Source organism: Dryas octopetala, chromosome 5 (assembly GCF_963921425.1).
Source record: "Dryas octopetala chromosome 5, drDryOcto1.1, whole genome shotgun sequence".
In the NCBI taxonomy this organism is placed as follows: Eukaryota; Viridiplantae; Streptophyta; class Magnoliopsida; order Rosales; family Rosaceae; genus Dryas; species Dryas octopetala.
Window position 1 is genome coordinate 15,249,141 of NC_141370.1, and position 27,776 is coordinate 15,276,916.

A 27,776-nucleotide genomic window follows, 5' to 3' on the forward strand; every position below is an offset into this window, starting at 1 on the left:
AAAAAAAATACTTAAACTGTGGGCAGTGGGCTACTGGGCTTGAGATGGAAATTGGGTGGGCTAAGCTACCTAGGTAAGTTAAAAAACAAAAAAAGAGCATGGGCTGCGGCCTATGCAGCCCACAACGTGCATTCGTCCCTGGATGGGAGGATCAAAGATGTGACACTGTGAATGCCAATACATGTGTCAAACGGCCTAGCTCATTTAGTTGGATTTTATTTGTATTTCATATAATGGCATATTAACCCATTTACTAATTGTTTCATGCTCAAAATCGGTTTAGATATTGAATACATAAGCTCGACATAGCTTACGACATGCGGTTTATTCGTGTTCGTGCTTTGTTCATGTCGTGTTTTAAGATAAATTCTAAAACAACTTTATGTTTACTTTTAAAACCTCACAAATTTTTTTTCTTAAAGTTTTTTCCAAATTTACCTCTTCGAGCTTTAATTATTTAGAAAAAAACTAAAACCACCTAGACAACCCCCCAACTTGACACACCACCCTCCTTCACTTCCCCACCACCCATCCCATCTTCATCATCGACCCCACCATTGGTTGGCGTTGCCCTTTTGGCCCCGTTCTCCCTTCAGTTTTTCTTTTCCCTTCTCTCTCCTTCACTTTCTTTCTCTTCTCTCTTCCTTTATCTTTGGTTCGGCATAAGAGGAGGCTGGCAACCTTGTAGCATAGGTCACCATCTTAATCTAGAGGATAAAAATGTCATCGGCCTATTAGAGAGAAAGAGGGAAGAAGAGAGAGCGGAAAAAAAAGGAAAGAGGAGGGAATGAGGGAGGGGGAGAGAGAGAAAGAGAAAGAGAAAGAGAAAGGGGAAGAGAAACGAATGGGATAAGGGAGGGGCCGAGAAGGCGACGCTGGCTGGTGGGGGAGGGAGGTTGGTATGTCCGATTGAGGGATATCTGGGTCATTTTGGATATATATATATATATAAATACTTTAAAGATAACTGTTTAGTAAGTTAATACGAAGCTAACTACACTTTTCAGTTCATCATACGATATAATCTCATAATCCGAACCATTAATTTTTTTTTCTTTTTTAATTAAGGCCTTAAAAGGTAATATGCTTGACGTAATCCTAATCCTAACCTTGTACCCCACTAACTTTCACTACTTAAACTAACCCTAAAGAGTTGTTTCATAAAAATCTTCACTAAATGAATGATTAACAAAACAAATTTTTTTTTTTTTTTTTACCAAAACAAAACAAATATTATTTTGATTTTTTTTTTTTTGTACAAACAAATAGTGATGTTAGACAAAGTCTAACGACACTTACAATAGAAAAAGCCCAAAAACAAAAGAGAATAAAACACAGCCCATCAAAGAAAACCCATAAGCAGAGCAAAGAACACACATATACATACAAGTTATAACGGATCAAACACATCCCACAACAAAACTTTATAAAGAACTCTAGCACCAGAGAAGCCTCTAAAGACTAAAATAATAAAGGGTCAAATACAAAAATAGTTTACGAACTTTACACTAATTTTCAATTTGATCAATTAATTATAAAAAATGTAAATTTGGTCCGCGAATTTTCTAAATTGTACCAAAGTAATACAACGTTTACATGAAAATATAAAGAACGGACTGAAATGCCACTAAACATGTGGTCACTTGCTGTGCACATGACTAATTTCCGTTAAATTTTTCGATAGAAGTTAATGTTGATACAACTTGAAAAATTTATGGACCAAATTAACACTTTTTATAATTAGTAAATCAAATTGAGATACATTATAAACTTCATGAACTATTTTTGTATTAATCCAATAACAAAAGTCCTCCAAATCATACCACAACCCAAGAATAACATACCCAACAATCACCATCACCGTAACATAGATGATCACAGTACCTCAAGAAGAGAGAAATGAGTTGAGGAAAAGAAAAGCTCTGACTATATTGATAGGCTGTGATTACAGAATGAAAAAAAATCTAAAAGACTATTACAAAGCTTTATAGCACAACAGACGAAAAGGAAACCAACTTACTGATTATAACAGACTAATTACAATCTAACTAAAAGGTGCCACATGTCATCTTGCTACTGGCCATCAAGTAACTAAATTGTTTAACAAATAAGAACCACTAAGCTATTGACACCTGGACACCAACATCACTTAATATCCCCCCTCAACCTCAGCGAGGGGACCAAGCCTGAGGTTGCAACAATGCTTAAGATGCAAAGGACTGTGAAGACCTTTGGTAAGAATATCAGCAGTATTTTCTGCAGTAGAGACATATTCCAAATCCAAATCTCTACACTGTACCCGTTCTCTAACATAATGGAAATCTGTATCAAGATGCTTAATCCGAGAATGAAAAACTGGATTTGACCCCAATGCAAAAGCAGACATATTATCACATCTAATAAGAGGAGGATAAGGAAGGACTATATGCATATCCTTAAAAACATTCCTGAGCCATGATAAATCAGACACTGTATTAGCCAAGGCTCTATATTCTGCTTCAGTAGAACTCCTAGCCACTGTGCCTTGCTTCTTAGATTGCTAGGAAACAGGATTGCCAGCAAGGTAGACTATATAGCCAGTGGTAGATCGTCTGTCATTAATGTCACCTCCCCAATCAGAATCACTGTAGGCAGTCAAAGCCATGTGACCAGAGTGATAGTGAAGACCATGAGTAAGGGTACCCTGCACATATCTTAAAATCTTTTTAACAGCTTCATAGTGAGTTTCTGTAGGTCTAGCCATGAATTGACACACAATATTAGTGGCATAGGCAATGTCTGGCCTGGTGAAAGTAAGGTATTGAAGTGCACCTACTAAACTCCTATAAAGAGTATGATCAGAAAGAGGATCCCCTTCATCTTTAGCCAGCTGCAGATAAGGCTTACAAGGAGAATTTCATGGTTTGCAATTGGCCAAACTGGCTTTGACAAGCAGATCTCGAGCATATTTTTCTTGACAAACAAAGATCCCACCATTCCCTTTATATTTAATCTGCAAACCAAGGAAATAAGTCAATTTACCAAGATCTTTCATATCAAAGGCTTTGCTCAACTCATCAATCACATGCTGAACTTCCTTAGAGTGTGAACCAGTGATGATAATATCATTAACATAAAGCAGCAAAAGAACTACACCAACAGCAGAATGCTTGACAAACAAGCTAGGATCTGAATGAGACGAAACAAAGCCAAGAGAAGGAAGAAAACCAGTGAACTTCTCATTCCATGCTCGAAGAGCCTGCTTTAACCCATAAAGAGATTTCTGAAGCAAACAAACATAATATGAATCAATAGTATCCTCAAATCCCTGGGGCTGTTTCATATAAACCTCTTCTTTTAAGTCCCCATGAAGAAAAGCATTTTTCACATCAAGTTGTCCTAATTCCCACTAGAATTGACTGGCAAGGGCAAGAACCAATCTGACTGTAGAATGCCTGACCACAGGATTGAATGTTTCTTCATAGTCCAATCCTAACTCTTGACTAAATCCTTGTGCCACCAATCTAGCTTTATACTTAGAAAGAGTGCCATCTGGATTCTTCTTTAAACGATACACCCATTTGTAGCCTACAATATTCCTATGTTGTGGTTTAGGAACTAGCTGCCAAGTTCCTTGAGCATGCAAGGCATCAATTTCCTCTGACATTGCCTTTCTCCATTCCTCATGAACCACAGCAGCCCGAAAACTTGTTGGTTCAGTCAACTGTTGGATATCCGACACACAAGTTAAACCAGAAAAGAAAGCAAATTCATCAAAGGTGTTGGTGTTCATAACTGCACTAAAACACTGAAATTCACTGAAGTCCTTTTTCTGAACCACCCAAGCTTTAGATCTTGTAAGCATACCATGCGCATTGGTGCCATTCAACTGAGCAGTAATGGAAAGAGGGACGACTGAAGAAGCTTCAAGAATATCTGCTGGAGCACTGTTATGGACAGGCAACACTTCATGTGCTGTTCGTGGAGAAGTAGCAAGGGAACTATGAGAAGATGTATCAGACATATGATGTGATTCAGATATCACAGGAGATGCAAGAGGAACAGAAATATTAGGAGAAGATGCATCAGACATAGACTGTGTTGCAGAGAGCCTTGGAGATGCAATAGGAACAAGAAGTGGAAGAATACAAGGACTGACATCATGGGAAGCAGAGGAAAAGGAAGAAGAAGAAAGATGAGACAACACTTGGGAGAAAGGAAATACAGATTCATCATGAATCACATGTCTAGACAGAAACAACCGACCACTTGAAATGTGAAAACACACTGCCCCTTTATAGCCTAATGCATATCCCAGAAATACACACTCATCACTTTTAGGCTGAAGCTTGTTGCTAGCATATGGTTTAAGAAAAGGATAACAAGCAGTACCAAAAATTTTAAAATGTTTAATATCTGGTAGATGATGAAATAATTTGGCATAAGGTGAAACCATATGAAGTGGTTGGCAAGGCATTCTATTAATAAGCAAAGCTGCGTGAGAACAAGCATGATACCAGAATTTTTGAGGAAGCTTAGCAGCATGTAAAAGTGTAATGGCTGTTTCAACAAGATGTCTATTCTTCCTTTCAGCTATCCCATTTTGTTGGGGTGTGTATGGACAAGAAAAATAATGAATAATACCCTTTGAGGCTAAAAAGGAAGAAAAAGATTTACTGGTAAATTCTCCCCCACCATCAGATTGAAAAATTTTAATACTGGTATTGAATTGATTTGCAACGAATGATGTGAATTTGACAAAGATGGAAAACACATCTGATTTATTGACCATAGGGTACAGCCACACAAAGCGAGTACATTCATCCACAAACAACACATAGTATCTATACCCCTCCAAAGATACAGTATGAGAAGGACCCCAGACATCACTGTGAATTTTCTGAAAAGGAATAACAGATTGATTAACATGAGGGCTTAAAGGCAACCTAGACATTTTTCCACCTAAGCATGACTTACACAAATGAGATGGACTATCTGGAACAACGGAAATGCAAGAGTCAGACAACATTTTATTGATTATCTCATTTGTAGCATGACCTAACCTATTATGCCAAACAGAAGTCTTAACAAGATGACCGAGAAAAGCTACAGGAGAGAAGACTGGAGAAACATGTTGATGACTTGGAATTGTCTTTAGAATGGGATAGAGACCTTTGCTACTCCTTCCTCTGAACAGCTCCTTTAGTGTTGCATTGTCCTGCATCCAAATAGCATGCTCATCAAATGAAACAGTACAATTATTGTCTTGGCACAATTTATGAACAGATAAAAGATTGGCAGCAATTCTAGGAACATGTAAAATAGTGTTGAGACTAAGGCAAGAAGATAAAGAGCCAGAACCAATATGCTTGACTCCCAAGCATTTACCACTGCCAACTATAATTTTCTCACCAGAATCAAATGGTTCAGCAACAGTGAGATTGTTGAGATCAGTTGTCATATGATGTGTAGCTCCAGTGTCAGCAATCCAAACATCTTCAGAGGCAAAACCAACATTGGCTTGAGCAGTGAGAACATTTAGTGTCGGAGGTGGAGCTGAACCTTGATAAGCATAGTTAGATCTGTTATAACAGTCCAATGCCACATGTCCCTTTCGACCACAAATCTGACATTCCACTATAGAATTTTGATTATGAGAAGTTTTATCTCTGTCAAAACAATTGACAGCAGTATGCCCTCTTCTAGAACATATCTGACATTCAGGAACTTGTCTACCCCCATTCCAGTTTCCTCCATTACTGCCTCCATTGCTCCAGTGTCCTCCATTGTTGTTATATCTACCACCATTGCCACCATAGTTCCAGCCTTTACCACTACCATTGTGAAACCTGCCTCCAATGTTACCATTGTTACCCCAGTTCCTGCCATTTCTGCCTCCATTAGTGTTCCAGTAGCCTCCACCACCAGGTGTATTACCATTCCATCTCCCACCATTGTTATAACCTCTCCCACCAGAATAACCACCAGAAAAACTATTATTATAGCTACCATCTCCAGTAAAACCCTATGTATGAGTTCTAGAATCACCAATGCTATTATAGGAATGACCAGAATTTGAGCCATAGTCATTATGCCCATTTAAACCAGTGTTAACATTTGACCCAGTGTTGCCATTAGGACCATAATTGCCACTTGATGAAGGAAGTTGGGCTACCATAGCAGACATGGTGTGATTGGAAACCAAGGCAAGAGCTAACCTCTTATTAATGTCTTGTTCAACAGCTAGCAAGAAGCTGAGAACGAAATTCTTTCATGGACATAGGACCTTGATAACCTCTTAAAACAGCCTTCACAGAGTCAAACTCATCAGGTAGACCATTCAACGCAACTACATGAACATCTTCATCTGTAACAGACACTCCTACAACAGTCAACTGAGCCCTCGCATGTTTGATTCTCATTAAAAATCTCTCAACATTATCAGCACCCTTTTGCAAAGTTTGGAAGTCAGTTTTAAGCTGCATAATAGTTGCTCGAGAATCAGTGCTATATCTTTCTCTGATATTCATCCAAGCTTCATAGGCTGAAGAACAGTCTAAAATATATTCCATACAGTCCTCAGTAACGGATGCCATTAATAAACTTGTTAAGGCCTTATCTGTCTGATCCCATTCAATGAAAGCTCTATTGACCTCTTGAGTACGCACACCATCCTCATCAAGCACAAACTCTGGTGGACATACAACTGACCCATCCAAATAACCAAATAAACCATAACCTCTTAACACAGTCCTTACTTGAAAGCTCCAGTTCAGGTAATTGGAATCATTCAATTTCAAAGTCAGAAAAGGAAACAGGCCATGAATCCTACTTGCAATCGACATGATTATAAACTTTTCTTGAATCACAACTACTCAAGAAACCTTCAAGAAAACCTTCAAAAAAAAAACCTTCAAGAAACCTTCAAAACTACTCATACTGCAAAATGACTTCAAGGAATTCACACTACTCAATACTTCAAGAAACCTTCAAAACTTCAAGAAATCTTCAAAATACTTCAAGAAATTTTCAGACAATTTCCAGACGTTCACAACATTCACCAAACTTATACACTTTCAAGAAATCATCCAAATATTCACACAATCAAGATTCTAAGAGAACGAAGTACAATCAACTACCAAAAAAGGAGAATCAAAGACATAATACCCAGCGGAACCAATTGTGCAGACGTTTGATCTTGCCACTTCAACCCGATCAAAGAACCTGAACCCGAACGATGAACACGAAGCTCCAATTACAGTCATCATCGCGAAGACAAAGAACACAATAGCTAGATCAGAGTACAAATCACCACCATTAAAGAAAATCGATGTTGCTATACAGAGAAACAAGCCAGGAATGGAACCCGCTCTGATACCATGATCACAGTACCTCAAAAAGAGAGAAATGAGTTGAGGAAAAGAAAAGCTCTGACTATATTGATAGGCTGTGATTACAGAATGAAAAAAAAAATCTAAAAAATTATTACAAAGCTTTATAGCACAACAGACGAAAAGGAAACCAACTCAATGATTATAACAGACTAATTACAATCTAACTAAAAGAGAGAAATGAGTTGAGGAAAAAATTATTACAAAGCTTTATAGCACAACAGACGAAAAGGAAACCAACTCAATGATTATAACAGACTAATTACAATCTAACTAAAAGGAATGGAACCCGCTCTGATACCATGATCACAGTACCTCAAAAAGAGAGAAATGAGTTGAGGAAAAGAAAAGCTCTGACTATATTGATAGGCTGTGATTACAGAATGAAAAAAAAAATCTAAAAAATTATTACAAAGCTTTATAGCACAACAGACGAAAAGGAAACCAACTCAATGATTATAACAGACTAATTACAATCTAACTAAAAGGTGCCACATGTCATCTTGCTACTGGCCATCAAGTAACTAAATTGTTTAACAAATAAGAAGCACTAAGCTATTGACCACTGGACACCAACATCACTTAATAATAGAATGATGTATCGAGCCCGTTAACAACATTGTACGAACTCGAAACCATCGTGTTTAACAACATCGTACGAACTCGAAACCATCGCGTTAGGTGCGAGATAATCCTCTCTCAGTTTCAAACTCCACAGAAATAGCGGTTCTGGCCACAAACAAAGCAATCCATATCCTAAATTAATTCCAATTGTGCCCCTCCAGTTTCAATCTATTTGCCACCACCAAGAAATGCCGAAGCTCCTCTCGTCCTTCTCATCATGCCTCCAGTCCCGAGTCCACATTCAGAGGCATCGTGGAACCTACATCAGACTCTGTTCCTCAATCTCCATCTGCAGAAGTGAAGCATCAGAGTCCTTCAACCTTCCAATCATTTCACAGCTCATAGCAACGCAACACTGGTCAGAGCTTAAAGCTCATCTCAAAGACTCAAACTTTACCACAGTTCTTCACCAACTGTTTGACTCAGGAGCTGACCCAGAGCTAATACTCAGGTACTTCAATTGGTCCCAGAAAGATCTCAATGTTATACACCATCTTGAACTCACTTGTAGACTTTTGCACTCCCTGGCAAATGCAAAAAAGTACTCAAAGATTAGAGCTTTCTTAGATGGGTTTGTTAGAAACAATGAAAAGCAATCAACTTCTTCGATTTTTCACATGCTTTCAATGTGTAGCAACCAGTTTTGTGCAAATTCTATTATAATTGATATGTTGGTGTTGGCATATGTGAAAAATTTGAAGACCCAGTTGGGTTTTGAAGCATTTCAGAGAGCCGGTGATTACGGGTTTAAGTTATCAGTTTTGTCTTGTAACCCTTTGTTGAGTGCTTTGGTGAAGGAAAATGAAATTGGGTATGTTGAATTTGTGTACAAAGAGATGTTTAGGAGGAGGATAGCGGCTGATTTGTTCACTTTCAATATTGTGATTAATGGATTGTGTAAAGTTGGGAAATTGAACAAGGCAATGGATGTTATTAATGATATTAAGGCTTGGGGGATTTCACCAAATGTGGTTACTTATAACACTCTTATTGATGGGTATTGCAAAATGGGTGGATTGGGGAAGATGCACAAAGCTGATGCTATTTCGAAGGAGATGGTGGCAAATGATATTTGCCCCAATGAGATTACTTTTAATATTTTGATTGACGGGTTCTGTAAAGATGAGAATGTAGCAGCTGCTATTAAGGTGTTTGAGGAAATGAGGAAGCAGGGTTTGAAACCCAACGTGGTTACATATAATTCACTGATCAATGGGTTATGCTGTAATGGGAAGCTTGACGAGGCCTGTGGTTTGCGGGATGAAATGCTTGGCTTGGGTTTGAAGCCAAATGTAGTTACATACAATGCACTTATATATGGGTTTTGTAAGAAGAAGATGATGAAGGAAGCTAGAGAGTTGTTTGATGACATTAGAAATCAAGGCTTGGCACCCAATGTTATAACATATAATATGCTAATTGATGCTTATTGTAAGGATGGGATGATGGAGGAAGCACATGTGTTGCAAAATTCAATGTTAGAGAGAGGGGTTTTCCCAAACACTTCGACATTGAACTGCCGGATTGCTGGTTGGTGTAGACAGGGAAACATGGAAACAGCCACGGAGTTTTTGCATGAAATGGAGGCTAAGGGATTGAAAGCTGATCTCATAACGTATAATATATTGATAGACGCTTTGTGCAAAAAAGGGGAGTCAAGAAAGGCAGCAAGACTCTTGAATGAGATGTTCAAAAAGGGTTTGAGTCCAAGTCACGTGACATACAATACTTTGATGGATGGCTACTGCAGGGAAGGAAATATGAAGGCAGCTTTGAATGTGAGGGCACAGATGGAGAGAGAAGGGAAGCGGGCAAATATAGTAACATATAATGTGTTGATCAGAGGATATTGTACAAAGGGCAAGCATGAAGATGCAAATGGACTTCTAAATGAGTTGTTGGAGAAAGGTTTGATCCCAAATCGAACTACTTATGAAATAGTAAAAGAGGAAATGATGGAGAAAGGTTTTGTTCCTGATATAGATGGACACCTGTATAATATCTCTATCTCTTAACCATTGAAATGAGAAATTGAAATGGTTTCAGTCTCACCATAACCATAGTGTTTCTTTTTATGTTAAGGGGGCATGTCGGCGTATATCCACATCCAAGGGTGATCAATATGTGATGAATAAGAGTAGGAGGAAAAGATTCACAGATAAGCATCTCTACACCACTGATGATACTAAAAACTGCACTATTGTCCTTTCTCCTTCCTCTTCAAGATCTATGATCCTTTTCTGAATGTTGGGCAAACTTCCATTCCAATTTTTTTATACAATGGGTTTCCAGCTCTGAGAAATCATATGAAGGAAACAAGGCTGGGTCTTGTTAATAACTTGACAGTCATTCTATTGGAATTTCTAGATCTTGTTGGCTAAATCTGATTCCGTTAGTATTATTATTGCGATTGAATGATTGTTTTGTGGTGTGAATGATGATTTGCAAGAACCTAGGTGGACTACAATAGAAGCCTAAACCATCACAAAGTTGAAGAACAATAACTTGTAAGGCAACTCTCTGTCTCCTTTCAGCAAACCATAACAGGGATGACGATATCATAAAGGGCTAAAGGCAACAACATTTGAGGTTAAATTGAGTAAAAGATATTGTGAAGATTAGCTCCCATACACTCAGGTTTGTTCTGCGCTTCATATCTTGGGGTCTTGTTCCATGGCTAGCAGATTTCAGAGCTGCAATATCTGCTGCAATATCTGGTGCAAACAAATCGCAATTCCAGAAAGTGCTTGAAGAGCTAAGATGTATGCATCACTCAACCTTAACTGAAATGTCTGATATTAAAGAGCTCGATTTATGTGGTTTATTTGTATAAACATTTCCAAAATACCAGTCAAGCATAAAGATGTAAATCTTCAAAACCTTTTTTTCATCAACCATACAGCCTTTATATTAAAGTTATGTTATATCCAGAATGCTTTACTCTTCAATTTTTTCTCAGGTGTATATACATTTAAAGCTCACAAAGAGATAGAAATCAGTAAAATATGTATCTAATTCTAAGTAGCCAAAGTAACTAGAAATATAATAATGAGCTTTTTTCATTTCAATAATGTGGGCTTAACCACAGTGCACATATTGGCTTCAAGAGATTCAGTATATACATACACATAGCACAACTCAATCTTTATCACAATTCTTTATTACAAGTAGCTGAAAACCAATACAACTCGCCTTCAGACCAAGACAGCAAGACACAATATCATAATACAGACCCTTTAATAAAACACTTGTAACATTTTTCTTCCAGTAGACAAAAAGTAGTGAGACTTTTCACTCTTTCTGAAAATTAAAATGAGAAGTTCATCATGTCCAGACTCAAGCTCTCCATCATCACAGTTTCCATGAATCCGCACTTGGTTGGTGCGGCCTTGAAACTGCTACCTCGGGGCTTGAAGGAACAAGAAGAGATAGGAATGATTGGGATGTTCTCGCAGTTGCAGAGCTCGATCATATACCCATCTGGGTCGTGGAAGAACACCTGGTCAACCTTGATCCCATCGTCCTCCACCACAGCTGTCACGTACCTCATCCCCATATCTTGCAGCCTCCTCTTAACAAGTCCAACATCAGTGCACTGCATGTTCAAAACGATTCACAAGATTTCTGTCATAACCAAAACATGTTTTTAATTTTTACCACAAAATAGCACCAGTACTAGTAATGCAGCTCTTACTTGGAAGGAGATGTGGTTGTCCTTGGGATTGATTGGTCGCATTTCATAGTCCTCCAATGCTGGACTTTCAATCAAGTGTATCCCAATCCCATAATTATACAACCTACATAAAGTCAGACAAATTAGTTTGTCAATTCAAAATAAGCTTTCAAATATGTTCATTTTCAACCATGCATACAGAGAGAGAGAGAGAGAGAGAGCTAACCAAGCTCCATTGAAGTTGAAAGAAGAGGGGCGTTTGATGAGAACAAAGCCCAAGACTTCTTCATAGAACCTCATAGAAGCCCAAACTGATCTGCACAACAAAGAAACATGATTCAAAGAGAGCAAAGGCAGTGCCTCGCAGTTGTTTACTTCCTCAATCTCCATTTTTCACTCTTTCTAAGTTTCTATGCCTCTCACTTGCAGTACTTAATTAGTCTCTCTTTAGTTTCTTGTATGCCTGCTTCACAAGTCTGGGGGGGTGCTCCTTTTATAAAGCAACCCTTTGGAGTATCACCCTAGCTCAATTCAAATTTGTGCACGCCATTCTCGCACTTGTGGGGTGTAACTTCCTTAATGACGAACTTTCCTAGCAGATTCTCTCAGATCACATCAGACAAATCAAATCCAGTCATCCTCATAGCTACAGTCCACCTTGATTTACTGGGAGGAGTGTGATATTTTTTGTTTTGGTCAAGAGAGGGGTGTGATATTCGAACATTTGAATCACACATGTTATGCGTTTGACACGACATACTTAAACAAAAGCCTAAGAATCCAAATGTTACGTTAAAGTCATTTGGTAACTATGATTTTGATGACGACGTTTTGTCGATGAAGGAAAGAGCGCCATACCCTTATGCTACATTGTAACTTGGATTATAAGAGGAGATGATAGTGATTAGGTATGAACTGCATGCACAATTTTTAAATCTAGGTTGAGTTTGATCTCATTTATTTTTAACATGTATACTAACACATCATTTCTAAACAAATTAAGTGAGTGTTGGACCAAAGAAAATATGAAAATGGGAGAAGCAATTAGGCCAGGTTACATATACAGTGGAGAATAATTGAATTTGACTCAACCTTATTGGAATAGGGCTTTGGCTCTTCTCAGCTTGGGGAAGCGAAGAAAAGAAAGTAGAAAGGTGCCGAAAATTGAGAAATTTCTGTGATGCTTCCTCTCACCCACATGGCATTTTCATTCTTTTCCTTTGTAAACTAAACAATCCAAAACGGACAGATATATAGGATGGAATATCATATAAATCATTAACTCACAAAGTAGCTTAATTATATCACATCAAATTATAATCAAAATGCGTGGTAGGCTACTAGACTTTATTATTCTGTCCCAATAACTTCTGGATATGCTAGACTTTACTATATGGCAACTTAGCTACTTTTGGAGGGTGAAGAACAACAGATTTTTGGATGTGTTTCTCATGATTCTAGCTCAGATGGACTGGTACTTGGGGAGCTGTTCATATGTATATATTATGTCTCTTTCATGTTCGAATTAATGACAAAGCCTCTGTAGTCTCTAGTGTGCAAGCAACCATTTTCATCCTCCATAGACCAATGGGAATACGTACTAGAGATATTTCTAGGACTTGGATTATTATTGGAAAATGGAATGAGCCGCAAGTTAACCAATGGATTGAATCCCAATGTGAGACTTCAACAATCATATGCTTATCAAAGATTAGTATCTATTCATTTGTCTTTGGACTTCATTGTTTATGGGCTTTTCATCCCCACGATCTTGGGCTTCTCAAAACCAAACGCAGGTCCAGGCCCAGTATGTTTCTAGTTTTACTTCCTTTTCTCTTTTTGGGGTCATGATTTTTTGTTAGGCCAATGCTATTCAGACCACCTTAAATTGCTAAGTTGACCACCCTATTTTAAAATTCCAACTTTACCCTTAAAACAAAAAAAATTCAATTTTGTTCGTTGGGTCATTCGACAGTTATCTACCGAAATATTTATGATTATTCAACAGTTATCTGCTGAACATTGGTGGATTATTCGGTGGATAACTACCGAATAGAAATGAAAAAGGCATTTGACAGTTATCTGCCGAAATATTTGTATTTATTCGACACTTATCTGCCGAACATTGGTGGATATTTCGATAGATGACCACCGAATGGATCTGGGTGATTTTATCATGTTTTTGCAATAAAGGGTAAAATAGGAAAAAAGTTGAAAAAAATTTATTAGGGTGGTCAACTCAGCACAAAAGGGTGGTTTACATAGCCTCCCTCTTTTTGTTATGATTGTATATTTATTACAAAGTTGACTTAAGGGCACATGATGACCCATTATGTATGTGGGTGCTATTGCAATGCCCTAATTAGCATTCAAAAATTTGTCCAAACCAATATGTGGGTGCTATAAATGATGACCCATTAATCTAATTGAATGTTTTTCTTTTTGGGTTGAATTGTATTTAAGAACTGAGAATTTATTCATTGGACCAGTAGCATCCAAAAGAATGGACTAGTAGTCCAGTAGTGGAAAAAGGCCAAAAATCATGTTTATTACCCTTTTCTTAATAAAAGATCAATTTCTTCTTTTTTTTGGGTAGAAGATCAATTTCATTAAGCAGAAGTAGTTGATATATCATGGATTACTCTTTCTGGCCAAAATCATGTTTGTCACCCTAATCATTTGGATCTAAATCAAGATGTGGCCCTTAAATTGACCTTTTGGTGCTGGAGATGTAAGTTAGTGAGGTTTAGTTGTACTATTAATCAAATCATGCAAATCTCTCTTTTATTAGTGAGGTTTAGTATTAGGTTTAATTGAATCACTTGTTTTTTTGTGTGATATGCTTTGAGCCTTGGACAAGTAGCCTAGATAGGGACTTTAATAAATTACAGTGCTTTTTTCTTGTATTAGAAAAATTCCACTTGATTTTTACCTGTTCCACTACTATTTGGCTGGGAGTGAATTGGACGTAAATCAACATTGGCCTTATTAACCCATTACCTACTTCACTGTGGATTTGCATGGTCCATTTCCACCAGCACACATAAAATATATTAATTTGGGTAAGGATATGATGTTACTCACACACCTAACAGGCAGTACTATGGCAAATTTGGGGAGGGTTAAGACTTAAGAGTGAGCTTAACTAATTAATAATTATTACCACAATGATATATTTAGATACAGACTTGGAATATATTAGTTGGATTTTCGTTTTCAATCCTGGCCGGCCAGACCTTTTCACAGGGCAAACTAACATTTTCAAGCTCGTTTCCATCATTTCAACGAGTCTACACTCTACATTATTGTGACTTTTGAGGTTTATCAAGATATTATCTATCACATTATTGCAATTAGAAAATTTCTGACTTTTTAAGTTTGAACTCTAAGTCTCTAACATGCCTAAAATATTTGGTTTTTACACAATACGTGGTTTTTAAGTAATTATACATATTTAATATTAGTTAAGACTTTACGTGTGTTAGACAACTCATTGTGTCTCTAAAAAAAGGACAAAATTTGGGGATAAAGGATATGAACGGAAAATTTCATGTAAACAAGGTTCTGATACCATGTTAGATAGCTACTCCATAATAAAATTTAGGGCTAATTTCACATTATTTTTAGAACTACCAAAAGTGTTTTCAAATTAGTAAAAACACTTTTAGTAACATTTAGTAAAAATAAATAAAAGTGTTTATGAGTTATAAAAATGCTTTTAAGGGTTTTTTTTATAAGCACTTTCAAATGCTTTTACATAAATTATTTAGGACTCATTTAACACTGCTTCTTAAAAAGTGTTTATGCTCAATAGCTCTTTTGTTGGAAGCACTTTTGTTAAAAAACTCATACAAATTTTTATAAAAATTTTAAATACTCCATGCAAAAGTATTTTTATTTATTTATGTCAATTACAACAAAAAATGCTTTAATTATTCTGAAAGCGTTTTTAACAATTTTAAAAATAGTGTTAGAAGGTCCTTTAAAATTTTTATAAATATTTATATATATTTCTTAGTAAGTTAGTAGAAGTGTTTCTAATAAAAGTAAAACTAAAAATAAGCGCGCGCTTCCTGACAAATATGTCAAAAATATTAATCAACAATATATGTATATATAACAATGTGAGTCTTTATATTTTTGGTCAACGAGCACGTGGGCTTTCAAAGATGTGTGGTACTGAGAGCTCTTCAGATATGAACCATTGAAGCTTTTGTGAACAGATTGCTGGATTTTGTTATCAACCGGTTAAAAAGATGACTAAATTGAAGGGAATGAAGGGATGAGTATATATCCTCTTGAATGTAAAATTAATTGGCTATTATTGGCTGGCCAAAGAGATAAGTTAACTTAATTAAGAGTTAAATAATTAATCATCAATTTCAACTTTCTGCAACCTACTACTCTCTGTAGTTTCTTAAATTGGTAACCCAAAGAAGTAGCTGAAATAGTTTAATTTCATGATTTTCATCAACTTAATTAGAAGATCACAAAGAGATAAAAACAAAAACCCATTACTCATGAGCTCTGAAGTAGTCTGATCAGCTGAGATCATTGAAAACTAAAGAGTCAGGTGGCAATTATATATGCTAAAAATAAAGAGCTATCACTGTCGGCAACAATGAATGAATGTTGAATATAAGTACTTATAATTAAATTGGAAAATGGGTTGGTGCCAGCACATGCATATATATATATATATATATGCATCTGTGAATAGAGTGAATTATGAACTAGTGGATTAATTTGCTTTGCATGCATAATATCTACTGCTCGATCAGATATTTTATATATATGGGCAGAGTCGGCAGACCACCAAAATATTTTGGTCTATAGTAATTATTTCAATTTTATTTTGTTGTTTTAATCAAATTTTTATAGTTTCAAAATTGTTTTAATCAGGTTCAAAATAAAATTTTCATCAAATTTTTAGATCTAGAATTGAGGCAGAGGTATAAATGTTTCAATAAAAAACCAACGGTAATAGTTTTTGTTGTCTTGGATCATTATACCTTTTATCTTAACAGTTCTATTAACTAAAAATTTGATAAAAATCCAACTTTAAACTTGGTTGAAATAATTTTGAAACTACGAGAATTAATTGAAACAATTATCAAATTACATGAATAAAAATGGCCGGTGGTTTCCCCTATATATTTTGATTCCATTTATTTTAGTTTTTTCGTTAAATTGTTTAGACAAATGCGTGATCGACATGGGTCCTAAGTACTTAATACCTAGCTCTAATGTCTAATGAATTAAGGACAAATGTTAAGCCGCTGCTTCTTCTCTCTCTCTCTCTCTCTCTCTCTCTCTCTCTCTCTCTCTCTCTCTCTCTCTCTCTCTCTCTCAACCCATTATCTACAAGACCAACATGCAGTAGTGAGTAGTGATTGTGCCCACCTCACCCAACTCTTTTGACCATAATGTTTGTTCACGTATCACCAGCCTAATTCTTGTGTGGTTGTTTAGCTTATCAGCCCTATCCAATGTGTGGTTGAGTGGCTCCATTTCATTTAAAGACCTTTGTGTATTATATTGCTCTGAGGGACCTGAATCCCTGCCTTGTTTTCCTGCAAGCTCTAAGCCTGGTATCAGCCTTGCAGAGAAGTAAGGTAGGGGATTCAGTTACTACTCTAAGACTTAAATTAATTGAATGAAAAATCTGAATGGGAAAATGCCAGTTGATTTGATTTTGTGTATGTTGTCCATCTAGCAAGTCGGACGGTAAATATTGGTTGTGTATGGTGTCTCAGTCTCTCAATCACTACATTATTCTTTTTTGGTCAAAGGTGAAAGCGGTCCCTCTACTCCTCGTTTAGCAGCTTTTTGTTTGTCTCACCATTGGGGGAAAAACTATATTGAAAACCCTCCAATTAAGCTGACTTTATATTTTTTAAAGGCCTGCATGGCTGCATCTGCATGCCACCACATGCTTCTTTTAAGACAACAAATACATATATTAATTAATATACTCCTTTTTTATTTACAACAAAATAATGTTGTTTTTTTTCCTCGGAATATTATATACCACTCATACAAGTATACAACTAGTGTTAGTCTGTTAGATTTTAGCTGAAAGTGAATAAGCGTGAAGTAGATCAGTCTAAGGTTTCAACTTTCAACTAACTACAAGCAAAAGAAAAAAAAAGACTTTATATTGGAACATTTCCCTTTTTAGTTTTTGAATAGTGCTTCTACTGGTGCACTACTACTCACCATTTTGTTTATTGAGAAAAATTTCTATATATGTAATGAGTATATAGATATATATTCTCACAGTATTTCCTCATATATTAATCATGTGATTATTTATTGTGTAAATTATTTTTAGTATTTTCTCATAATTATTTATGAATATATTAAATATTTACAAAATTTAATTCAATGCACGCATTTAGTAACAAACTAAAATCTTCACTTTTGTGAGGACCAATTTCAACCAAAGACTAAAAGTATGAACACAAATGTTATACTTTTGTTGACACTATTTGCCTTTTAATCAACATTTTTCTTTGGTTATTCATAAAAAATAAGACTTATTTGTCCAAGCCTCCCAAAAAAAAGGACCTATTTGCATTTGGTTTTCCCTTTTACTAGTGAAAGTCAAAGGTACATCACAACTAGTACTCCAATGGAAAATCAAGTAATAAATTATCATACACCACTCACAAATTGTATGAATGGTCTACGAATTATTTATAGTACTAGGAATTTATTTATTCTTTTGTTACATTATTAAAAAAAATTAAACCAATCATTTTTTTTTAATATTTCAGTCAAATTTTATTGTCATTTTTTTCATTAACGTACAATCTTTAATGTGGACGGTGGAAAGGTTTTTGCCATTTTGGGGTTTTACTTTGAAGGTTTAGGACCGGCATGTGCTCCACCGAATTTACAGGGAGCAGCGAGCAATAATGCTTTACAGGCCGCGTGGCGGCCACGCAAATTAGGTGCAATGTCATGGGCAAATCGGTCATTTCGACACCCGCCCCGGCGGTAACCATTCGTTTTTTTTTGCTTTAGCGCGGTAGTTTTATTCAAAGGCCCGTAATGATCTTCGTAGCCAGCAGCTAATAGGAAAGCAACTAACAATTAACATAGAAACAGACGCCATAACCACCTTCTTTACAAGACCAGAGAAAGCGAGATAGAGAGGAATAGAGAGAGAGAGCGAGAGAGCAATTAATTGGAGCTCTGAGTTTCCCAAACAATGGGGTTTTCGATTGCATTCGAATGGTCTGCATGAGGTGAGCGCTTTTTTTTTTAGCATTTTTGCTTTTGAATTTTTAGAATGCAGATCGATTTGTGCTCTTTCTCTGACTTTTCTTGGCTATGCACAATGTGGTTTCAGTCGGAGTTCGATTTCTGATCTATTTTGTGGAGGCCTTTGTAAAATGCAATTTGGAACTTTTGCTATAAGTCTCTATCTAGTTGAATTTTGGAAATTCCGTGTTTGGCTGTTCGATATCAAAATTTGGTAATTTTTAGTTCAAATCTGCTGGCATTTTGTTGCAATTTCTGAAAATATGAGAGGTTTTTGGATGTTGATAAGAGCATTCTATTTTTGGGAAATGTGGTTGGATTGATGTTTGGATTTTGAGGTACAGAGCTAAAGTTGGAAAGACGGAAACAGCCAAAACCAAGAGTTTCGTCACAAAATCAAATCTCATTCACAATCCAGACCACCAACATTATCTCTCTCTCTCTCTCTCTCTCTCTCTCTCTCTCTCTCTCTCTCTCTCTCTCTCTCTCTCTCTCTCTCTCCCTCCCCCTTTGCTTGAGTTGGAGAAAATCTTCTAGAGGTCACAAACATTCCTTGAAAGTAACTGTGAAGTGTGAACTCTCAACCCCAAGGTTAAAAAAAAAAAAAAATCCTTTTTTTTTCTCTTTCTTCGTCTTTGTTTCTTTGAAAACATTTTATTTTATAATCAAAATGGTGTTGTATTAGAATAAAACTTTTGACAGCCTGTAACTGCTTACCATCTAAGAAAAATCCAAGATTTCCATTTTAATAATAGAGGCCATCGTTTGTTTTGGTATTGGGTATGTGTTTGTCTTTCACATTTCTGAATTAAAAAGGACAATTACAGAAACTCAGTTTCATGTTTGAGACAAAACACTGAATGAAATGTCGGTGAATCGTCATTGACTCATGATTAGTTTGTTGATGCAGATGATGATTGTGGGCGTATAGCTTGGATGGCCCTTATGTTCTGTGCAACCCCGGCAACACATTTGCTTTGTTAAACGTTCTGAAACATAATGCATTACTTGAATAACAAAAAGTTACCAGGAGCTGAAGAAAAGTGTCAATGACTTGTTGTCTTTATTGGAATGTGTTGAACTTTGATATATAGTCTCCTTATCAATCTTGCTTTGAGGTGGGTTTTGGAAGAAGATAGGGTAGGAGTAAAAGATGGTAGCCATTGGTGGCGAGGAGCCAATGCAAGAGCCAGGTGGCCACGGGGAGAGAATATATGTTTCAGTTCGGTTGCGGCCTTTGAATGAGAGGGAGACTGCTAGAAACGATGTCTCGGACTGGGAATGCATTAATGACACCACTATCATATACAGGAACAACCTTTCAGTTTCTGAGCGCTCCATGTACCCAACTGCCTACACATTTGGTAAGGAAGTTCTTACACTGCAGTTTTGTAAAATTAGTTTTTCTTTGGTTAATGAATTCCAGTACTGTGTTTAAATTCATCAAATTATGTGGATTTTGAGATATAGCTGACATGGCCATCATGGCCAGGCCACCACATTGCTGTACATTTGACCCAATATGACCCTATCATACTGTTTTGGGGAACATTTTGCTTGAATTAGTTTCCATTGTTAGAAGTATCAGAAAACTTTGTGCTTTTAGTAATCTATTTTCTTTTTGTATATCATGTCTATGTAAATATTCTGATTTTATCCCCTTTCTTTTTTAAGATTATTTTTAGTAAGGTCTACCATATTAATACTGATAACTCCTTTAAGAATTTGATTTATCTTTAGGGATTTTCTGGTAAAGCACTTTCTATACCCAATATTATTGTTACTATTGTGTCTCACAGGGATTTGGATTTTAATGCACTTACTCTTCTAATCTGTGCTCTTTTCCCTTTCTTGGTACCAGACAGGGTATTTGGGACTGATTGCTCCACAAGGAGGGTGTATGAAGAAGGAGCCAAGAAAGTTGCCCTATCAGTTGTCAGTGGCATAAACAGTGAGTAGAATACAATTCCTTTTCCTTCCTTTGTCATTATTCTTATTTCGTAAACTTTACTTGAACTTCAACTATGTCAATATCTATTCATCCTTTTTATGATGATCTGCTTTCAGCAAGTATTTTTGCGTATGGACAAACAAGCAGTGGAAAAACGTACACCATGAATGGAATTACGAAGTACACTGTTGCAGACATATATGATTACATAGAGACGGTAATTTACACATATCATATTACTAATCTTTCTTTCTTTTTGTTTCTGCATTTCATTATGTTCCTTGGTTCTCTATGTTTGATGACATAATCTGTATTAATGTAGCACAAGGAGAGAGAATTCGTTTTAAAGTTCTCTGCAATCGAGATCTACAACGAAGCTGTTAGGGACCTCCTTAGTGCAGATACCACTCCACTTAGACTTCTGGATGATCCAGAGGTAAATATCATTTTTAATATGATGAAGAACTGCCACATGTAAGTTTCTTGTACTGATTATTAACCTTTTTATAGAGAGGTACAACTGTCGAGAGACTCACGGAGGAAACTCTGACGGACTGGAATCATTTCCTAGAACTTCTATCTGTCTGTGAAGGTAAGGATGCTTTAAGTTAGTCATTTCTTCCAGTAGATGACTATGGTTGCACACTCTAACAATGTCTTCATGCATTTTCGCAGCTCAAAGACAGATAGGGGAAACATCACTAAATGAAGCAAGCTCCAGATCTCATCAGATCCTCAGATTGGTATGACCAGTTGTTTTCACTAACAAATTGAAATTGTAGATGTCACTTTTTCTTTCTGGCTAAGAAATTTTCTTAACGACTATGTTAAATTACCTTGGACATTATGTTGTGGTGTATCAGGTAATAGAAAGTTCAGCACGTGAGTTTCTTGGCTATGACAAGTCAAGCTCCCTTACAGCTATTGTGGTAAGAACTATTGTTTTTAAAAATTGAATACAAAAAAAAAAAAAAAGGTTAAAGGAATAGCAGATAATAACAGAATGATACAATTATTCTTTTTGTACAGAACTTTGTCGATCTTGCAGGAAGTGAGCGTGCATCCCAGACGTTATCAGCTGGAACAAGGTTGAAAGAGGGTTGCCACATAAATCGCAGTTTACTAACTCTGGGCACTGTTATCCGTAAGCTCAGGTCAGCTTGTGTAGCTTGTTTAGCATTTTATATTTTCTCAGTTACAGTCTTTTTCAAAACCTATTCTACTAATCATTGTGCAATTGTAATGTCAAGTATTCATATTTTATTCTCTTTGATTCTTTCTAGTAGTCTTTGTACAATTGAAGTTCTAGCATAAGAAGAATTACTATATCTGATTGCACATTACTGAGCTTTCATGCAGCAAGGGAAGAAATGGGCATGTTCCTTACAGAGATTCAAAGCTAACCCGCATTCTACAGTCCTCCTTGGGAGGAAATGCAAGAACTGCCATCATCTGTACCATGAGTCCTGCACATATCCATGTTGAGCAATCAAGAAATACCCTCTTGTTTGCAAGTTGTGCAAAAGAAGTGACGACAAATGCACAAGTTAATGTAGTCATGTCAGATAAAGCATTGGTGAAGCATTTGCAAAGAGAATTGACTAGATTAGAGAGTGAGTTGAGATGTACGGGACCAAAAACTGTATCAGCTGATTCGTCTACATTACTAAGAGAGAAAGACCGTCAAATTGAAAAGGTAACTAATAGGCTTCTAGTATAAAAGTTTTGTATCCAAGATCCTTAAAAGTACATATGTGGCCTATCCCAACACCTTTATTAATTTTCCCTATACTTCTTATTATATCAAGCTTTGGGCTAACTGGAAAAGTTTTCGTTTATGTTTCTTGCATGGAAAGATGTCATGTTGTTCTCCTTTACTTGATTCTTCTATTTTTTTTTTTATGATTTTTAAGTTCAGTTTAGTGAATGTTAATCCATGTATATAAGTTATCAATAATGGTGCAAAAGAGCACATAACAGACGCCGGTGGCAAAGATAACGAAAGAATTAAACTATAAATGCTAATAATGGAAAACCAAGGTGAAATTTATTCTTCAATATACAATGACCTCCAAATATTTTCTTACTGGTCTTTCCACAATTAGACCAAGCAGGTTTGTCTATGTTGATTACTTTTATTCTGTTTCATGATTCTCAAGTCCTCTCAAGTGGCAATATCTTAACTTCTTTATTGTGCTTACCTTTTTACAAGCCGTGGCCATTTTTTTTCCTTCGTGGTTCTCACATGCAAGAGGACATAGTACAATTTTTCTTATTCATGATTCAGGTAGTATCTTTCTTGTTGTCTAAAGACCTGGATCTTTGGTTTTGTTTATTGAATATGCAGCTCAAGAAAGAGGTAGCAGATCTGGTTCTGCAACGAGATGTTGCTCAGTCTCAGGTTAAAGATCTAGTACAAGTGCTTGGAGAAGATAAACCATCAATGGTATCAGTTTTTGTAGTAATATAAACCGTGGAATCCAATTTCACTTCAATTTGCTCTGGCTGTCCTAAGTCCAGTTTCTTTTTATGTTCCTGTAGGTGGATCTGGAACGTTATTACCCCAAATTACGAGTGCGAAATTCATGGGACTTTGAAAATCAAACATCAGGGGCACCTGTTCTGGGTTTTCCTCACCGCCGAGCCAATAGTGTTAGGTCTTTTGATACATCTCAGTATTCAGATGGAGACAGTAGGACTAGTTCTGAAGATACTATACTCCAACTTCCTGACTTCGAAGAGAATTTCTTGCACACTGACTCCTCTCAGAAGTTGTCAGTTAGCCGACCTAATTTTGTTGATACCAATTTGCATCAGGAGGAGAGCAAAGAACAGTCTGATGGACGTTCAGAGGATCTTTGCAAGGAAGTTCAATGCATTGAAATGGAAGAGTCAAGCACAAACAGATACATAGTGCCAAATACATTAGAGTCAAGCACAAACAGATACATAGTGACAAATACTTCAGAGTCCAGCACAAACGGATGTATAGTGTCAAATGCATCAGAATCAAGCACAAACGGACGTATAGTGTCAAATGCATCAGAGTCAAGTGCAAACACGTATCAAAACTCAAATATGTCATCTCCTATAGCAAACACTGCTTCCTCAGGATTGACAATGGTTGAGAATGGAGATGACACAAATCAAGAACCCGGGTCACCCCTATTGAACCATGAACCGGGGTCACCCCTATTGAACCAAACAGGTTTTGTAATTCCATCTCCCAAAAAGACATCTCAATGGCTCCCAGAGAAAGATGGGCTAATGTGGCTGCCAGAGAAAGTTGGGCTAATATGGTTGCCAGAGAAAGATAGGTTTTGCCCCTCAGTGTTGAAGTTAAGAAGGAGTAAAAGTTGTAAAGCAAGTCTTATGGCTAGTTTGTCTTCATGTTGGTTTGAGATGGTAGAGAAGAATGAGAGCACACCTCCAATTGAGTTTGAGAAATATTTTACAGGAAGGCCTGAGAGTTTCCGAAAGAAACTTCCTTCATTGAAGTATGGTTCTGAGATTGAAAGGTTATCAAGAAATGGTTCTCAGGCTTCTGCAAGAAGTGCTGCTTTTGAAGAGAGTAAAGCACAGGATACTGAATCCACAACTGATGACAAGGGTACTGAAAGCAGTGCTTTAGTTGAAGGAACGAAAGAAATGACCGATACCCAGTGCAATACTGAACCTGCTGATTCTATGGTGAGTGAGTGTTTTATTTGTCACCACTTTATAATAGGCCGAAACCATTGGTATTGGTTACTAAGGTAACAGTCCATTTAATGCAATCATGGACTGCATTGGATAATGATGGGAAAAGCAAGGCCCTTATTTTCATCTTATTGGTGGATTGATGAAAAAGTGCCTAGTAAGATGGTTAGGCCCTTCTTTTTGTATACACTTTTGAAAATAAAATGAAAATATATGCAATGTCTTCTTTGTGCACAATTCTAGCAGGAATTGCAAGAAGTAATAGGCATTTTAATAAGATGGACAACCAGTTGTTCCGTTTTGTCTTTCAATGTAGCCTTTAGAAAATAAAGAAGAGAAGTTGTAGATAATCTAACTAATAATAACTTTAACAATGGTTGTCTTGCGTGACAGGTACCAGAGACGGATTCAAGGCTCATACCATCTGCAAGGGATGTTAAAGATGTTGGCTTGGACCCAATTCCTATTGATGTAGAAAGCCCTTCAAGGTGGCCTTCAGAATTCCAGAGGCTGCAAAGAGAGATTATTGAACTTTGGCATGCCTGCAACGTGTCATTGGTTCACAGGACTTACTTCTTCCTACTATTTAAAGGTGATCCAAGTGATTCTATTTACATGGAGGTTGAGCTCAGGAGATTGTCCTTCCTCAAAGACACATTTTCTCAGGGCAATCAAACTTTGGAAGATGGTCAAACTCTAACACCTGAATCCAGGTATCTTATCAGATTTTGCCTTGGAGGTTATAGCATGTTATGTTCTCAAACTGTCAATCTAGCATCACATAATTTAAACTTTAGTCCATCAAATCAATAATTCATATTGACTGTCTGGCTAGAGATCATTTCTCATTCGTTACATATTTTATTTGGGCATCTTATATGCATTGAGAGAACTTTAACATGTTTTGTTCTATATTTAGCATGAGGGCTTTAGCTCGTGAGAGACACATGCTGAGCAAGCAAATGCGCAGCAGACTCTCTATAAATGAAAGAAACAACCTCTACCTAAAGTGGGGTATTGGGCTAAACTCAAAGAACAGGAGGTGGCAATTGGCAAACCGCCTGTGGAGTGACACAAAAAGCATAGACCATATCACTGAGAGTGCCACTGTGGTTGCAAAGCTGGTGGGTTCAGTACAACCAGAGCAAGCATTCAAGGAGATGTTTGGCCTCAGATTCACTCCCAGAGACACAACGCGGAAATCTCACCGTTGGACAGAGAGTTTCAAGTCTCTTGTGTAAGCTTGTTGTGTGATCACCCATATTACAAGTTTCATTGTGTCTAATTCCATTTACTTATATGATTATGATTCCTTGACAAATATTCCATTTGAATTTGATATTCTCTGTTCTGATTGTAATTTTATTTTTTTTTTTTTATCAGCTGTTCTGAAATTAAATGACTGTAAGAAAGTTTGTAAATTTCCTCAGGCATAGAAATGATGTTCCCTCGTTTATTGTAAAGTATAATCAAGTGGAGAGATCAGAGATGTAACTATATAAGGGTGGTATATACGTCTTGTTACCAATTCATGTTCATTCTTATATTTTTTTTTTGGTGGTTGTAGTATGAACATCACACATTATCAATTCCAGTATCCACCTACTATTACCAACTCAATATTCCTCTTCCATTTATATCTCTCATCTTGTTACAGTGTATATATGTTTAATGGGCCCAAAGAACTTTTGTTGAGACCACAATTTGCGGGCCTTCCGTGGATTAATCTTGGGGTAATTCTAAATTGACCCCATTGGTTTTTTACCAAACTTTTTGTGGGGTTTTAAAGGAAAACGGTGGAGTCTTTTCAGAATCTCTCTTAATCTTGGGCTATTATAGAGGTTTACTTGGGCTTACAAGCAAGTCGGACTCTGTATAGGCCCTTCTCTTGGAAAGATATTATTTTGTTGATGATGATATGATGTTTATATAAACTCTCAGTATGCTTTGCATAATTCATGTGGCTTGTGGCATAGCATTTTTGTAAACCTTTGATGACAAAAAGCCATGGAATATCTTTAGTGAAAATAGAACAATGCTCCTTTACTTTGGTTCCTTAATTTTCTGGTTCATTTTTCAATAGCTGAATATTGAACACCACCCATTTTAATTACTGTGACCAAAACATTACTGACGCAGATTCTGTTGTTAATAGGTGTCCATGTTTGGCTTTTATACTTCAACAGCATTTAAAAGTTAACCAAAAAAATGTGGATCCTATGCAATTGATCCAAATTGTGCAAGTACTAGCATTCATTGTAGCCAATAGCCATCAATATTATTCACAAAAAAAGTAAAGTTTCTCTCTACTCTCGTATCCTCCCACTTACTAAACATTAATTATCTTCATTTAGATGATGCCTTGGGTCAGGCATAAAGACACTCTATCTATGAGACTGTGACAGCCCTAAATGCCCCAAGCATTTAAGCTCATTCATGTTTTGAAAAAAACATACATCTTATCTTGATATTTCGCTCATCCAATAAACAATCACATAATGAGAAAAACATATATATTAACTATATATATTCGTTACATAGAAGTTTTAGTTTAGATGATTATAATTTCTGTTGCACACCCAATTTGGTATCTCTTCCATAAGAGAGCCCGATGTTAACCCAGCTTGACAGTCCAAGGATCCCAGTGAACCTTTGATAATGAAGCACCAAGGGGGAAAAAGAACATGATCGTGGGTCTGCCTTAAAATTGATACGATTTCTCTCATGGGATTGGGACCGTAGTCGGTGACTCGGTGGCCTCTCAATGAAAGTATATGGCATATCATTGAAGCTAGTGTGCATGTCCCTAATTATTTCCTTCATAGAAAGGGACCCTTTTCGGTTGGTTTGCTTTCCCTGTACTCGGACTTTTTTTTTGAATGAAATGCTGTTGTTTGTTTGTTGGCCAAAACAAAAAAGTTGTAATTTATAGCTCAAACCATCTCCCGCCAACATTTAATGATTCAAACTGCCTTACATTCTCATGACTTTGGCAGAAGGAATAAGTATTTAATTGATGAACATTTTTATTGAATTAAGAGAATCAAATTTAATATGAAATATCTTTTTTCATGTGCTACGTGTTGACTGAGTTGATCAATCAGTGGAGAAAATTGCATGAATGACTTGTGTAAAACGTAAAACTCTATATGGTCCCATATATTATATAATAACGAATGTATCTTGTCAC

The 27,776-nt window shown here is 36.5% G+C and overlaps 3 protein-coding genes across 6 annotated transcripts; 2 read left to right on the forward strand and 1 right to left on the reverse strand.

The window, feature by feature from the left end:
• The first annotated feature begins 8,004 nt into the window (after positions 1-8,004).
• On the forward strand, positions 8,005-10,904 carry LOC147284772 (uncharacterized). Its single transcript, XM_086244689.1, has one exon. The coding sequence runs from the start codon at positions 8,183-8,185 to the stop codon at positions 10,007-10,009; it is 1,827 nt and encodes a 608-aa protein (XP_086100815.1). The 5' UTR covers positions 8,005-8,182; the 3' UTR covers positions 10,010-10,904.
• A 131-nt stretch (positions 10,905-11,035) lies between these two features.
• LOC147284773 (glyoxylase I 4-like) lies at positions 11,036-12,135 on the reverse strand. Its single transcript, XM_086244043.1, has 3 exons — positions 11,894-12,135; positions 11,689-11,791; positions 11,036-11,589 (listed from the first exon to the last, which is right to left on the reverse strand). The coding sequence occupies exons 1-3, from the start codon at positions 12,055-12,057 to the stop codon at positions 11,302-11,304; spliced, it is 555 nt and encodes a 184-aa protein (XP_086100169.1). The 5' UTR covers positions 12,058-12,135; the 3' UTR covers positions 11,036-11,301.
• A 6,650-nt stretch (positions 12,136-18,785) lies between these two features.
• LOC147284774 (kinesin-like protein KIN-7E) lies at positions 18,786-26,124 on the forward strand. 4 transcript variants are annotated; one of them, XM_086243536.1, is made up of 16 exons: positions 18,800-18,920; positions 19,025-19,150; positions 19,847-20,300; positions 20,798-20,887; positions 21,004-21,104; positions 21,210-21,323; positions 21,398-21,479; positions 21,563-21,630; positions 21,751-21,816; positions 21,917-22,041; positions 22,247-22,583; positions 23,235-23,333; positions 23,429-24,577; positions 24,980-25,299; positions 25,506-25,823; positions 25,970-26,124. In XM_086243536.1, exons 3-16 carry the CDS (start codon positions 20,090-20,092, stop codon positions 25,986-25,988), a joined length of 3,099 nt encoding a protein of 1,032 aa, XP_086099662.1. In that variant the 5' UTR covers positions 18,800-18,920; positions 19,025-19,150; positions 19,847-20,089; the 3' UTR covers positions 25,989-26,124. The 4 variants fall into 4 exon arrangements, with proteins under 4 accessions (XP_086099660.1, XP_086099663.1, XP_086099662.1 ...); XM_086243534.1 differs by lacking the exon at positions 19,025-19,150 and having other exon boundaries at positions 18,786-18,920; XM_086243535.1 differs by lacking the exons at positions 18,800-18,920; positions 19,025-19,150 and adding an exon at positions 19,423-19,527.
• Positions 26,125-27,776: the final 1,652 nt, after the last annotated feature.

Excerpts from the sequence above, each read along its gene's own strand:
- LOC147284772 (XM_086244689.1), top strand. The coding sequence starts at position 8,183 with ATGCCGAAGCTCCTCTCGTCCTTCTCATCATGCCTCCAGTCCCGAGTC.
- LOC147284773 (XM_086244043.1), bottom strand. The coding sequence starts at position 12,057 with ATGGAGATTGAGGAAGTAAACAACTGCGAGGCACTGCCTTTGCTCTCT. Across the intron at positions 11,792-11,893 it reads TTCAACTTCAATGGAGCTTG|GTTGTATAATTATGGGATTG; the intron begins GTTAGCTCTCTC and ends GACTTTATGTAG. Across the intron at positions 11,590-11,688 it reads ACAACCACATCTCCTTCCAA|TGCACTGATGTTGGACTTGT; the intron begins GTAAGAGCTGCA and ends TTGAACATGCAG.
- LOC147284774 (XM_086243534.1), top strand. The coding sequence starts at position 20,090 with ATGGTAGCCATTGGTGGCGAGGAGCCAATGCAAGAGCCAGGTGGCCAC. Across the intron at positions 20,301-20,797 it reads CCCAACTGCCTACACATTTG|ACAGGGTATTTGGGACTGAT; the intron begins GTAAGGAAGTTC and ends TCTTGGTACCAG. Across the intron at positions 21,817-21,916 it reads GCTCCCTTACAGCTATTGTG|AACTTTGTCGATCTTGCAGG; the intron begins GTAAGAACTATT and ends CTTTTTGTACAG.